The following is a 13,580-nucleotide window of genomic DNA, read 5'->3' as shown; positions in this document are numbered from 1 at the left end:
TTTAGATTATATTCAACATTTTATGTACATTAATTTTATTTTGCAGATCTTTAAAGATCATGTTATATTCGATATTCAGCTGAGTACTAATCAAACACGTTGGCAGTAATTATATTACTGTTTATAAAAATCATTAGCTAACTGATTGGATTTAAGATGAACCATTCAGAAAGAATTAACAGATGCTTGAATAGTAGCTAAAATGAAGTAGCGTCATATTAAAAATATTATTTTAACCAATATGTATGATTACTAGGTGAAATTCCTATTTAATTTCAATGCCATAAAACAGACATGAGAATTTTCTTCTTGAAGGAAAATCTGAGGTTATAATCATCAACCAAGCTCTTTGGGAAGCTGAGGCAGGGAGATTAAAAATTCAAGGTTATTCTGGGCTACACAAGGAATTCAAGGCCAGTATAGGATATTTAGCGAGACAGTCTCTTAAAATAAAAGGTTATGGAAAATAAAGTATAAAAAAAGGACCAAGGATATAGCTCAATGGTAGAGCACTTGCTTAGCATGCTTAAGGCCCTAGATAAGATTTCCAGTATTGGGCCAGGCATGAGTCAGAGGCAGGCGAGTTCAAGGATAGTGAGTTCCAGGCCAGACAGGAATACATAGACTGTCAAAAAAAAAAAAAAAAAATCCCTGTATTGGAAAAACAAATCAATAATGACAGAAAACATTCAGAAGAAGAAACAGTTCTCATAATAGCATAAATGTATTTTATTCTGATGTAACTGTTTATATGTAAAAGTATTGCTTGAAAAGAAAGATATTCTCAGTAACCAAGTGGGTTTCCCTAGTAAGGGAACTATTTTTGACATGAACTCAATGAGTGACTCCTTTACCTCCCCTGTCCCCCAAGGGGGGAACAGTCTTGCTAGGCCACAGAGGAGGACATTGCAGCCAGTCCTGAAGATACCTGATAGGCTAGGGTCAGATGGAAGGGGAGGACCTCCCCTAGCAGTGAACTTGGAAAGGGGAATGGGAGGAGATTAGGGAGAGAGGGTGAGATTGGGACGGAATCAGGGAGAGGGCTATGGCTGGGATACAAAGTAAATAACCTGTGATTAATAAAAAAAAATTAATAAAAAAAATGCAACCATGAAAAAAAAGAAAAGATATTTGTAGAATAAGTAAACCCCTCAAAACTTCAAAAGTAAACAAGCTACATCAATAGACTTTTCATAAATTATAGTTTTGACAAGAAAATTATGTCCAGAGGGTAGAGTAATATCAAAGTCAAACTGTAGAAAGCATATGACTATGAATAGCACACTATCAAAGGGATGTAGAACCTTGCTGATCTCTTTAACCCTGGATTACCAGGGCATCATGTCCAGAGGGTGGAGGAGAGTAATATCAAAGTCAAACTGTAGAAAGCATGACTATGAAAGCACACTATCAGAGGATGTAGGATCTTGCTGACCTTTAACCCTGGATCCCTACGGCCCCACATACCTGCAGCCACTATAGTGTCACCTTGTCCTTGAGTGAAGATCACAGTCCTCCGCCTCTTCAAGTTCACCTTTGGAAGAGCCTGTGTCTTTTTGGCTATTTCTTTAATGTCTTTAGTCTATTAATAAGAGGGAAAAATTCATTATCAGTAGAGTAAGGGAAAATATTATTAGTATGTTAACAATTTTGCTTCTGATGGGACACATTGGCTACTAGGGCACATTTGAAAAGACCTTTTTAACCACACAAAAATAAAGAGAACAGCTTTATTTGTTTATCTCCAAGAGCTCCCGGGGATTATACTTATGATGGATTTTACTCCATCTTCACCTTCAATACCTGCCATTCATTTTATTTCAAAGCAAAACTCAGGCACTTTATAATTGAATCTATAAATGTGCTAACGTGTCAGGGCTGGAGAGGTGGCTCAGCAGTAAGAGCACTAGTTGCTCTTCCAGAGGAGCTGAGTTCAATTCCCAGCATGCACATGGTGGCTCACAACCATATACAATGGGATCTGATGCCCTCTTCTGGCATGCAGGTGTTCATGCAGATAGAGCACTCATACATAAAATAAATAAAATCTTAAAAAGTGTGTTAACATGTCATCTATGAAAGGTAATGACTAAAACACTGCATAATCACGATATACTTTAAATATTTCACCTGACTTATGAAAGGATTTGGGTTCAGTTCCTAGTACAAAAACAAACACAGCACAGTGTTTCTGAGCGAAGATGATGACAGTTGGTAGAGGGACTTCTTGGCTACTAGAACTAGTCCCCCACCCATCACCAGAAAAAAGTCCTTACCACAAGCAAATAAATATCGAGTCAAATTTCAAATTAAAGAGTTTTAGAGAATTTCTCATCTGTATTTGAGATGGAGTCTCCCTGGGAAGCCCCGGCTGGCTTGCAGTTTGTGATTCTCCTGTGTTTACCTCCATAGGTTGGAATTACAAGTATGTACCCTCATGCTTAAGTAAAGAGAGGTTTTTTTCCTAAAAAACTTTAATTCATTATTTTAGACATTTACAGAGTATGATTATGATGACTTGGGAATAATACTAAATAATAAAGCAATGTCAATTTTCCAAAGATTTGGCTGAGAAAAAGAAATGCTAACCTTACTTTACTTTGTAAAGACAATTTTCCATAGGAAGGGGCATTAAAAAAATAATAGTTAAAGGAAAGGCTTTACATTCTTCATGACTCATTGTCAGTAATCTGCACTTCATCACCTTTCATCACCTTGTGTTATCTTTTCTAAATGCTCTACTATAACCACATACACATTAGATCATTTTTTTTCTCTCTAGATTGGATGAGTTTGGTTAATATTATACATTCTGAGTATACATGTTGCAAAGTTTATGACTTTATTTTCATTTAGAGCTGAAAAAATTTTTTACTTGTATGTCAGATTTTCATCATCTATCAATCTGGTGATGGGCATGACACCTGGTTCCTTTTCCTTGCAATTCAAACAGCAATAAATATGGAGGTGGAAATAGCTCTATGGGAAGGTTCGGCATTCTTAGAGTACATGCCCAGGAGTGAAAGAGTTGGGCTGTATGGTAGTTCTATTTTTAATTTTTTGAGGACCCTCCAAATTGATATGCATAATGTGTGTACTAATTTGCACCCCCACCAGCAGTCACTAATGATTCTTTCTTTACATCCTTGCCAACATTTATGATCTGACTTCCCTCCTTCCTTCCTTCCTTCCTTCCTTCCTTCCTTCCTTCCTTCCTTCCTTCCTTCCTTCCTTCCTTCTCCTTCCTTCCTTCCTTCCTCCTGGAGCTGATTACTGAACCCAGGGCCTTGCTCTTGCTAGGCAAGTGCTTTACCTCTGAGCTAAATCCCCAGCCCTGCTATTAGATTTTTTGATAGTAGCTGTTCTGAAGTGAGGTGGACTAGGGGTGTTGAATTGAATGCCTTTAAAAATAATTATTGGTCATTTGTGTTTCTTTTGTTGAAAACTGTCTATGTATTTCCTGTATTTCATCTAGAAGTTTAAGTTTTCACAGGTCTTTGATCTGTTTTGAATTGATGTTTGTCCAAGGAGAAAGATACAAACCTAGCTTTATTCTTCTGTAGGTGAATATCCAGTTTTTCCAGTACCCTTTGTTGGACAGGTCAAGTTTTAATTTTCTTTCTTTTTTTTTTTTTTAGTGGCTAAGTATATAAAAACCCTAAGAGAAGTTGCACAGCTTCAGAATGGCTCTTCTAACTTCAAAGAAGTCCACTGAAATATACAGAGTTTGGGACTGGGCAAGTGTTTGTTTGAGTGGCTACATTAATCTAGCTTCTATTTTTATGAGTTGATTAGAATAAAGTAATTTTTGTATTTAAAAAAGGGGAGGAGGTGGAGGAGGCAGTAAAGCCTGCATGGTAGCTCATGTCTGTGATTCCAGCCCCAGGGGAGGGGTGGGAGAATTGGCGTGGTCAATGCTATCCAGTTCTACACAGTGAGCTCCAGGTCAGTCGGGACTACATAAACAAAACAAATAAAAAAACAAGCAAAAATAGTTTTAAAAAGTATAACCTATTTCTCAAAACCCTAATACTACTTTTCTTTCCCCTTTTCTTTGAGACAGGGTTCTTCCATGTCCTACAACTCACAGAGATCCACCTATTTCTGCCTCCAAAGTACTGCCACCATGCCCAGCTTTGATGCTGTTTTTCATCTCATACAGACCATGAAACTTTTTATCACTCATTCTCAACTTATGATGAGTCAAGACACCTTGGTGGTGGTGTGTATGTGTGTGTGTGTGCATGTGTGAAACAATCCTTTTATGGGGATAATATATCAGATACTTATATCATGATTCATTACAGTAGCAGAAGTACAAGTAGCAATTAAAATAATTTTATGGTTGGGGGTCATCACAACGTGAGGAAGTATAGGAAAAGGGTCACAGAGTTAGGAAGGTTGAGAATCATGGCTTTATGTGATAAATGACTTAACCTGAAAGACAAATTATAGAGCCAGGTGTAGAGACCCACACCTGTAGTTCCAGCACTCTGGAGACTGAGGCAGGATAACTGCATGTTTAAGGCCAGCTTCAGCTATATAGGAGGGGTGGGGAGAGAAGGAGGAAAGAGGAAAAAAAGCCAAAAAAAGAAATGAAAAAACAAAAGAGGCATTCATTTTAAAAGACATATTTTCAACTCTTTTATTATTAATTGATATGAATTTTTTAGACAGGGTCTCATGTGTCCCATTTTCCTGCCCCCACCTCTCAGGTGCGGGGGTGCAGGTGACAGTTTAGATGCAATATCTCTGTGCCTAGTGTATGTGGTGCGGGGATGGAGCCCAGGGTCTCACTTATTCTAAGCATTCTTTTTACCAACTGAGGTACATCCCTGAACATCTTTTCAGCTGATTTAGAGAAAATCCAGGATTTCATCTGATGCTCTTCTAATGCTGTCCATGGACTGGGCTTTTTAGGCAATTTGCCTTATCACTGGGCAAAGTTTCACATCTATGCAGAAAGAGACACAAACCACAAAATGTTTAACTCTCGAAATGAAGGATATATAGGAAGAAAACAAATCACATACAAAGAAAAAAATTTAGGTCAGCAAAGCAGGAGTCACAATAGCTTACAACAGTTAGAGAGAACACAAAAAACTTTGATATTTAAAAAAGTATGACAGCCAGTCCCAGTGGCATATGCCTGTGATTTTTAGCATGTGGGAAGTGGAGGCAAGAGGATAATGAGTTTGAAACTAGCCTGGAGTAGCTCACTTTTCAGTGCTTATCTGATCTCTGATAAGAAAGTGAATCTCGGTGGGCAGCACTGGGGACCCAATATGTAGAGTGAAGGCTCCCTTGACCATTGGAATAGGCACACAATGCTAACCAGAGCAGTGCTTGCCTGATGCCTCTATATGTTTCTATCCTTCTTGACCCTTGTCCTATAAGAAAGCTTTTCTTCTCATTCTCAGCCAAACAGAAAGAAATAAGAACAAATAAATAAATAAATATCCCTTAAATGTGTGAAGATAGACTGTTAGAAACAATAGCAACCTCTCCAGGCTGGGGGAGTGTAAACTCATACAACCACTTTGGAAATCAATCTGGCGCTTTCTCAGAAAATTAGGAACAGCGCTTCCTCAAGATCCAGCTATACCACAACTAGGCATATATCCAAAAGATGCTCAACCATTCAATACGGACATTTGCTCAACTATGTTCATAGCAGCTTTATTTGTAATAGCCAGAATCTGGAAAGAACCCAGATGCCCCTTAGCTGAGGAATGGATACAGAAATCGTGGTACATTTACACAATGGAATACTACTCAGCAATTAAAAACAAGGAAATCATGAAATCTGCAGGCAAATGGTGGGAACAACAAAAGATCATCTTGAGTGAAGTAACCCAGAAGTGGAAAGACACACATGGTATATACTCATTCATAAGTGGATATGAACCATATAATATAGGATAATCATATTAAAATCTATACTCCTAAAGAAGCTAAGCAACAAGGAAGATGCTCAATCCTCATTCAGAAGGACAAATGTGATGGACACTGGAAGCAGAAGACAGGGAACAGGATAGGAGCCTACTACAAAGGTCCTCTGAAAGACTAATGATTGAAGCAGAGGCTGAGACTCATAGCCAAACTTTGGGCAAAGTGCACACAATCTTGTGAAAAAAAAAGGGGAGGAGATAAGAAGACTTGGAGGGGACAGGAGCTCCAAAAGGAGACCAACAGAGCCATAAAAACAGCCCTGGTGGGGGCCCTGAAGAGAATAATACCTCACCCAAGGACCATGCATGGAGAGGACCTAAACTCCCTGCTCAGATGTAGCCCACAGACTCAGTCTCCAAGTGGGTTCCTTACTTAATAAGGGGAACAGGGGCTTTCTCTGGCTTGAACTCAGTGGCTGGCTCTCTGACCACCTTCCCCTGAGGGGGTGCAGCCTTGCCAGTCCACAGAGGAAGACAATGCAACTTGTCCTGATGAGACCTGATAGGCTAGGGTCAGATGGAAGAGGAGGAGGACCTCCCCTATCAGTGGACTGGGGGAGGGACATGGGTGAGAGAAGAGGGAGAGGGGGTAGGATGGGGAGTAGAGGAGGGAGAAGGCCACAGCCAGGATACAAATTGAACAAATTGTAATAAATAATAATAAAAAGGAAAAAAACATAAATAAAAATTTTTTAAAAGAAACAATAACATCAAAAAAGCAACCCAAAATGCCATATAATAACAACATCTTCACTCTGTTAAACAATGCACATTTAATTAGAATGTATATTAGGCGAATCTTCTTAGTACAAATATATTTTACTACTGAAAGATTTTTATGCTTACATATAATGCATATTTAATAAAAGGCAGAGGTTTACTCTAATCTCTTGAGAGCAGAGTCTTGTGAACTAGATATGTTTTTTAAAAAGTTTTAAAAATTAAAAAAATTTTATTTGTGTGGATATGCATCCCATGGCATGTATGAGGAGGTCAGAGGACAATTTGAAGGGGTTGGTTCTGTTCTAAGATGGATTCTGGGCACCAGCTCAGGATGTCAGGCTTGGCAGTGAGTGCCCACTGAGAAACCTTGTCTCCCTCAGTTTTCATTGTTTTGAGGTGAGTGTCTCGCTACACTGCCTGATCTGGTGGCAGACTCCTAGACTTCAGCCTCCAGCAGATCCGCTGGATACCAGTACATTTTTATCAAGTTTTCAAAATGGTGTAAAGAATAAATTAACAGTAAGATTACATGATTTCTTTTTACCAACTTTTTGGGAACCCACAGTTCACTGTCAGAGTTTGGTAATTTAATACTAAAGAAAACCTTATGTTTCAAATTTAATCTCATAAAATGATAATTTAAGATTGAAATAAACTTTTCAAATATACACCAGAAACTTTCCTAGATTTATCCAACCTTTTTATTTTTATTGTATCCACATACACAGTTTCTACCAAATCTTTTCATTGCTCACTTTAGGATCCCTGTTAGCAATGCACCTAATCCAGGTGTCTCACCCTGGGGTCAGGAGCAGCTGCTTGCTTACAAGAGTTGGTTTTCATGCATTGTAAGTTCTATCTCAAAACCTCAGTTTATCTTTACAACACTATAGACTGACACCCTTTCCATCCTGTTAGGCCCTTGTCCCTCACACAGAAGATCATGCACCTCAACAGAAAGATGCAATCACAAAGAGCTTTAGGACATAGCAAACCGAGACTCTGTAGTAGTATGACTATGAACCGATTAGTAAATATCTCTAGGGCTCCACTTACTGACAAAACTAAGAAAGTAGTCAACTGAAAGATGTTGGGCCTGGGGAGTAACACAGTGGTAGGGTGCGTGTCTGGCCTGTGCTAAGTCCTGGGTTCAAGCCCCAGCACCAAATCTCCCTTTATAATACTTACCATAAATGGAAAAACCAGTAATTGTAAAGTGGAGAAAACTGATAAATATCATTTTAATTAATAACCAGCTGATACTAAAATTCTTGGACAAAAGATATCTGAATAGTCCCAGAGACTCTTCTACAGACTGTAACAGAAAGGAGGAAGCTGCAGAGGATAAACAATCGATACCACCTTAGCCCAGTGATCAAGGTTAACATCACCAGCAATAAGACTCTGTGACATCATTTAACCTCCCTGATATGATGCTCTGAGAAGGGCACATCACTTCTGTGGTTTTCCTGTTAAAAACATCCAACTTCAACCCACTCACAAGAAAACACAAGGCACACTCAAATAGAGAGAGTGGGACATTCTACAAAATGAATAACCAGACTCTGAAGTATCAGGGTCACAGACAAGAAGGAAAGACTAAAAACCTGTCATGGACTGGAAGCTGCTAACAACCCATGACACAAATGTAATGTAGGATCCTGCATTAGATTTTCAACAGAAAAAGGGAAACTATGCAGGAGAGAGAGCTCAGCAGGCAAGGGTGCTTGCTGCCAAGCCTAATGAGTGCGGTCTTTAGAACTCACATGAGCAAGGAATGAAATGACTCTCCAACACTGTTCGCTGACCTCCATATACATGTGTGAACACCCCACACAGAATAAGCAAACGAGGAAAGACTAGCGAGACTGGAACACATTCCCGTTTTGTTTTGCAGTGGATGTACGTTAATTTTCTTATTTCAGCTGTTAAACTTCAGTTATTTAAGATGTTAACAGTAGGGGAAGGTAACATGTATGTGGAGATTCTGTTCTGTTTTTGCAAATTTCTAAAACTAAGGTTATTTTACCAAAAAAAGGTGAAGCTAGGTATGGTAGTACATGTCTGTAATTATAGTACCAGGGGAAAACACAAAGAACCTGAGTTTTAGACAGGGCCACAGAGCAAGACCTTATCTAAAAAAAAAAAAAAAAAAAAAAAAAAAAAAAAAAAAAAAGTGCTGTTTCACGACCACATGACCACTCCTAGAATCTCAGGTACAGAAAGGTGAGGAGGAGGATCATCATGAGTTCTAGGTCAGCTGGGCATCCACAGTAAATTCAAGGCTAGCTTGGGCTACGAGTTCCTATTTCAAAAGAGAAAAAAAGGCTGAAAAGTCGGCTTGGGGTGAGGACCACTTGCTGGTCTTGCAGAGGACTCAGTTCAATTCATGCACCAGCTCACAACTGCTTGTACCTCCAGTTCTTCAGGATCCAAAGCCTTCTGGCCTCTGCAGGCAGTAGGCCCACATGTGGTACACAAAGATACACACAAGCAGCACACTACATATATAAAATAAGAATAAAGAAAAAGCAAAGAAGTAAAAGTTGTGGAGATGAAAGATAAGGTAAGTTGAAAGAGCTTAATTATTTACTATACTAAAATAGAAGAGGACTAATTTTATTTCTCTCAATTTAATCCCTTGTAAAACTTTCAAATCTGTGAGATGCTCCTTAGAAAGGGGCTAAAAAATATTGAGCACTGAAAACTCAACTGTAATATCTAATAAGGAGGAAAAAGATAACAAGGGGGTGGGGTAAGAGACAAAAATTCACAGAGCTGAGCTGTGAGCCATTACAGGGTTCTAAAAGGGTTCCCAGCCTTAATTTCTCTATATAAAAGACACTACAATTTCCTTTATCTTACCCTAAAATCTCCACCTGGCCTTTCCTACCCCATGCAGTAGGTCTGTTAGTACATTTCATCTTGCAGATGGAGAAACTCACTCACAGGCATTAAGTATGCTGCCTGAGGTTATAAACAGAGGTGGTATAGCCAGGACGACATCCCCGAGTCTGCCTCTAGGAATCTCAGTATTTGGAACCACTGCTTCCTGGCTACGCACAGATGGTGCTGCTTCTATAAACCTTGTTATATGCCTTTTGCTATTACCACAAAAGTATAGACTGTTCTTCCTCAGTCATTTTTTTTCTGCACATTCACAAGTTAATCCTGACCTTCAGATAAATGTCCAATGTTTAGGTGTTTAGATATTCCTCATTTTATTATTAATTACACTTTATCACTTTGTATACCCCATAAGCCCCTCTCTCCTCCCCTCCCGGTTCCACCCTCCCTCCACCTTCTTCACGAATGCCCCTCCCCAAGTCCACTGATAGGGGAAGTCCTCCTCTCCTTCCTTCTGATCCTAGTCTATCAGATAACATCAGGAGTGGCTGCATTGTCATTTTCTGTGGCCTGGTAAGGCTGCTCCCCTCAGGGGGAGGTGATCAGATATTCCTCATTCTTCAAGGCCATTTTGAAGTTCAACATTTTCTTCCAATAAGTTAGAGCAGGACAGAGAAAAAAATGTGATTTACCAACTAGCAGAGCTGAGCTCTGATTACGCTGGCAGTATGAGCGAGCTGTGTGAAGTGGAACCTGTCATATGGCTTGGGTTTCACCTGTTGAACTTACTATCTACCTCTCACGGTTTCTAGAGGTATAAATGTGCCAGTGACATGTTGGAAAAGGTTTTATAAACTGAAGCATTTTATACAATGTAAAAGTGTATTTTATCGCCACTGGTTTAGTGTAGTATTATCTTCCGTTATTTTAAAGACCATATTTTCTTGAAGCAGTCATTAACAGTCTCCCCTCCAAAAAAAGCCCTGGACCAGATGGCTTCAGCGCAGAATTCTACAAGACCTTCAAAGAAGTGCTAACTCCAATTCTCCTCAAACTATTCCACAAAATAGAAACAGAAGGAACACTACCAAACTCATTCTATGAAGCCACAGTCACCTTGATACCTAAACCACACAAAGATCCAACAAAAAAAGAGAACTTCAGACCTATCTCTCTTATGAATATTGACACAAAAATACTCAATAAAATACTTGCAAACCGAATCCAAGAACATATAAAAGATATCATCCACCATGACCAAGTAGGCTTCATCCCAGGCATGCAAGGGTGGTTCAACATATGGAAATCCATCAATGTAATCCACCACATAAACAAACTGAAGGAGAAAAACCACATGATCATCTCACCCGTTCATGTTTAAAGTCTTGGAGAAATCAGGGATACAAGGCACGTACCTAAACATAATAAAGGCAATATACAGCAAGCCTATAGCCAACATCAAACTCAATGGAGAGAAACTTAAATCAATCCCACTGAAATCAGGGACAAGACAAGGCTGCCCATTGTCTCCATATCTCTTCAATTAGTACTTGAAGTCCTAGCCAGAGCAATAAGACAACTAAAGGAGATCAAGGGGATACAAATCGGGAAGGAAGAGGTCAAAGTGTCACTATTTGCAGATGATATGATAGTATACATGAGCGGCCCCAAAAATTCAACCAGAGAACTCCTTCAGCTGATAAACACCTTCAGCAAAGTGGCAGGATACAAAACCAACTCAAAAAAATCAGAAGCCCTCCTGTATACCAAAGACAAAAAGGCTGAGAAAGAAATTAGGGAAATAATACCCTTCACAATAGCCACTAATAACATAAAGTACCTTGGGGTGACTCTAACCAAGCAAATGAAAGACCTGTTTGAGAAAAACTTCAAGTCTCTGAAGAAAGAAATCGAAGAAGATATCAGAAGATGGAAAGATCTCCCATGCTCATGGATTGGTAGGATTAACATTGTGAAAATGGCCATCCTGCCAAAAGCAATCTACAGATTCAATGCGATTCCCATCAAAATACCAACTCAATTCTTTACAGACCTTGAAAAAAAAAAAGATTCTCAGCTTCATATGGAGAAACAAAAAACCCAGAATCTCCAAAATGATCCTGTACAACAACAGATCATCTGGAGGTATCTCCATCCCTGATCTCAAGCTGTACTACAGGGCAACAGTAATAAAAACTGCATGTATTGGCATAGAAACAGAAAGGAGGATCAATGGAACCGCATAGAAGACCCAGAAATAAACCCACACACCTATGAATACTCGATATTTGACAAAGAAGCCAAATCCATTCAATGGAAAAAAGACAGCATCTTCAACAAATGGTGCTGGACCAACTGGATGTCTACATGCAGAAAAATGAAAATAGATCCATATTTATCACCCTGCACAAAACTAAAGTCCAAGTGGATCAAGGACCTCAACATAAAACCAGATACTCTAAATCAATTGGAAAAAAAAGTGGGGAACAGCCTAGAACTCATTGGCACAGGAGACAACTTCCTCAACAGAACACCAACAGCACAGGCTCTAAGAGCAACAATCAATAAATGGGACCTCATGAAACTGAAAAGCTTCTGTAAAGCAAAGGACACCATCATCAAAACAAAACGACTGCCTACAGATTGGGAAAGAATCTTCACTAACCCTTTATCTGACAGAGGACTAATATCCAGTATATACAAAGAACTAAAGAAACTGAAAAGCAGCAAACCAAGTAATCCAATTAAAAAAAGGGGAACAGAGCTAAACAGAGAATTCTCAACAGAGGAATATCGAATGGCAGAGAAACACTTAAAGAAATGCTCATCCTCATTAGCCATCAGGGAAATGCAAATCAAAACGACCCTGAGATATCACCTTACACCCATCAGAATGGCCAAGATGAAAAACTCAAGCGACAACACATGCTGGAGAGGTTGTGGAGAAAGGGGAACCCTCCTCCACTGCTGGTGGGAATGTAAACTGGTACAACCACTCTGGAAAGCTATCTGTCGCTTTCTAAGACAATTAGGAATAGTGCTTCCTCAAGACCCAGCTATACCACTGCTAGGTATATACCCAAACTTTGCTCAAGTACACAAAAGGGATACTTGCTCAATCATGTTTATAGCAGCTTTATTTGTAATAGCCAGAACCTGGAAACAACCCAGATGTCCATCAACGAAAGAATGGGTACAGAAATTGTGGTATTTCTACACAATGGAATATTACTCAGCAATCAAAAAGGAGGAAATCATGAAATTTGCAGGCAAATGGTGGGATCTAGAAAAGATCATTCTGAGTGAAATATCCCAGAAGGAGAAAGACAAACACGGTATATATAGACCTATAAGATATGATAAACATAAGGAAATCTATACACCTAAAAAAGATAATCAAGAGAGCAGACATGGGGTAAGATGATCAATCCTCGTTTAGAAAGACAGATGGGATGTGCATTGAATGTATGACAGGAGTCTACTGAGCGCATCTGAAAGACTCTAACTAGCAGTGTTTTCAAAGCAAAGACTCATGACCAAACCTTTGGCAGAGTACAGGAAATCATAAGAAAGATTGGGAGTTAGTCTGATACAGAAAGGATAGGAGCTCCACAAGGACCAAATATATCTGGGCACAGGGTCTTTTCTGAGACTGACATTCAACCAAGGACCATGTATGGATATAACCTAGAACCTCTGCTCAGATGTAGCCTGTGGTAGCTCAGTAACCAATTGGTTTCCCAAAGTGAGGGGAACAAAGACTATTTCTAACAGGAACTCAATGACTGGCTCTTTGGCCTCCCCACCCCCAAAGGGAGGAGCAGTCCTGTTAGGCCACAGAGGAGGGCTTTGTAGCCAGTCTTGAAGATACCTGATAAAATAGGATCAGATGAATGGGGAGGAGGTCCCCCCCTATCAGTGGACTTGGAAAGGGGCATGGTGGAGATGAGGGAGGGGCTGGGAGGGAATGAGGGATCTGGACACGGCTGGGATACAGAGTTAATAAAATGTAACTGATACCTTTTTCTCAGAGGCGGGACCTGGGGCATCAACCCGCAT

General features: G+C 39.5%; 1 protein-coding gene across 6 annotated transcripts in view; it reads right to left on the bottom strand.

Annotated features, from left to right (window-relative positions):
* Positions 1-13,580, bottom strand: part of Adk (adenosine kinase) — a 422,206-nt gene that overhangs the window by 67,805 nt on the left and 340,821 nt on the right. For 4 of the 6 annotated variants that reach the window (XM_060382086.1, XM_060382090.1, XM_060382089.1 and 1 more), the window contains one exon: positions 1,468-1,582. The exons of the other annotated variants lie outside the window; for them this stretch is intronic. In XM_060382086.1, the coding sequence (XP_060238069.1) occupies positions 1,468-1,582 (115 nt within the window). The remainder of the gene's footprint in view (positions 1-1,467; positions 1,583-13,580) is intronic. 6 annotated transcript variants of the gene reach the window in all.

Source organism: Meriones unguiculatus, chromosome 4 (genome assembly GCF_030254825.1).
Source record: "Meriones unguiculatus strain TT.TT164.6M chromosome 4, Bangor_MerUng_6.1, whole genome shotgun sequence".
NCBI classification, from domain to species: Eukaryota; Metazoa; Chordata; class Mammalia; order Rodentia; family Muridae; genus Meriones; species Meriones unguiculatus.
The sequence above is the reverse complement of the archived record's forward strand: the minus strand, read 5'-3'. Positions and strand labels throughout refer to the sequence as shown.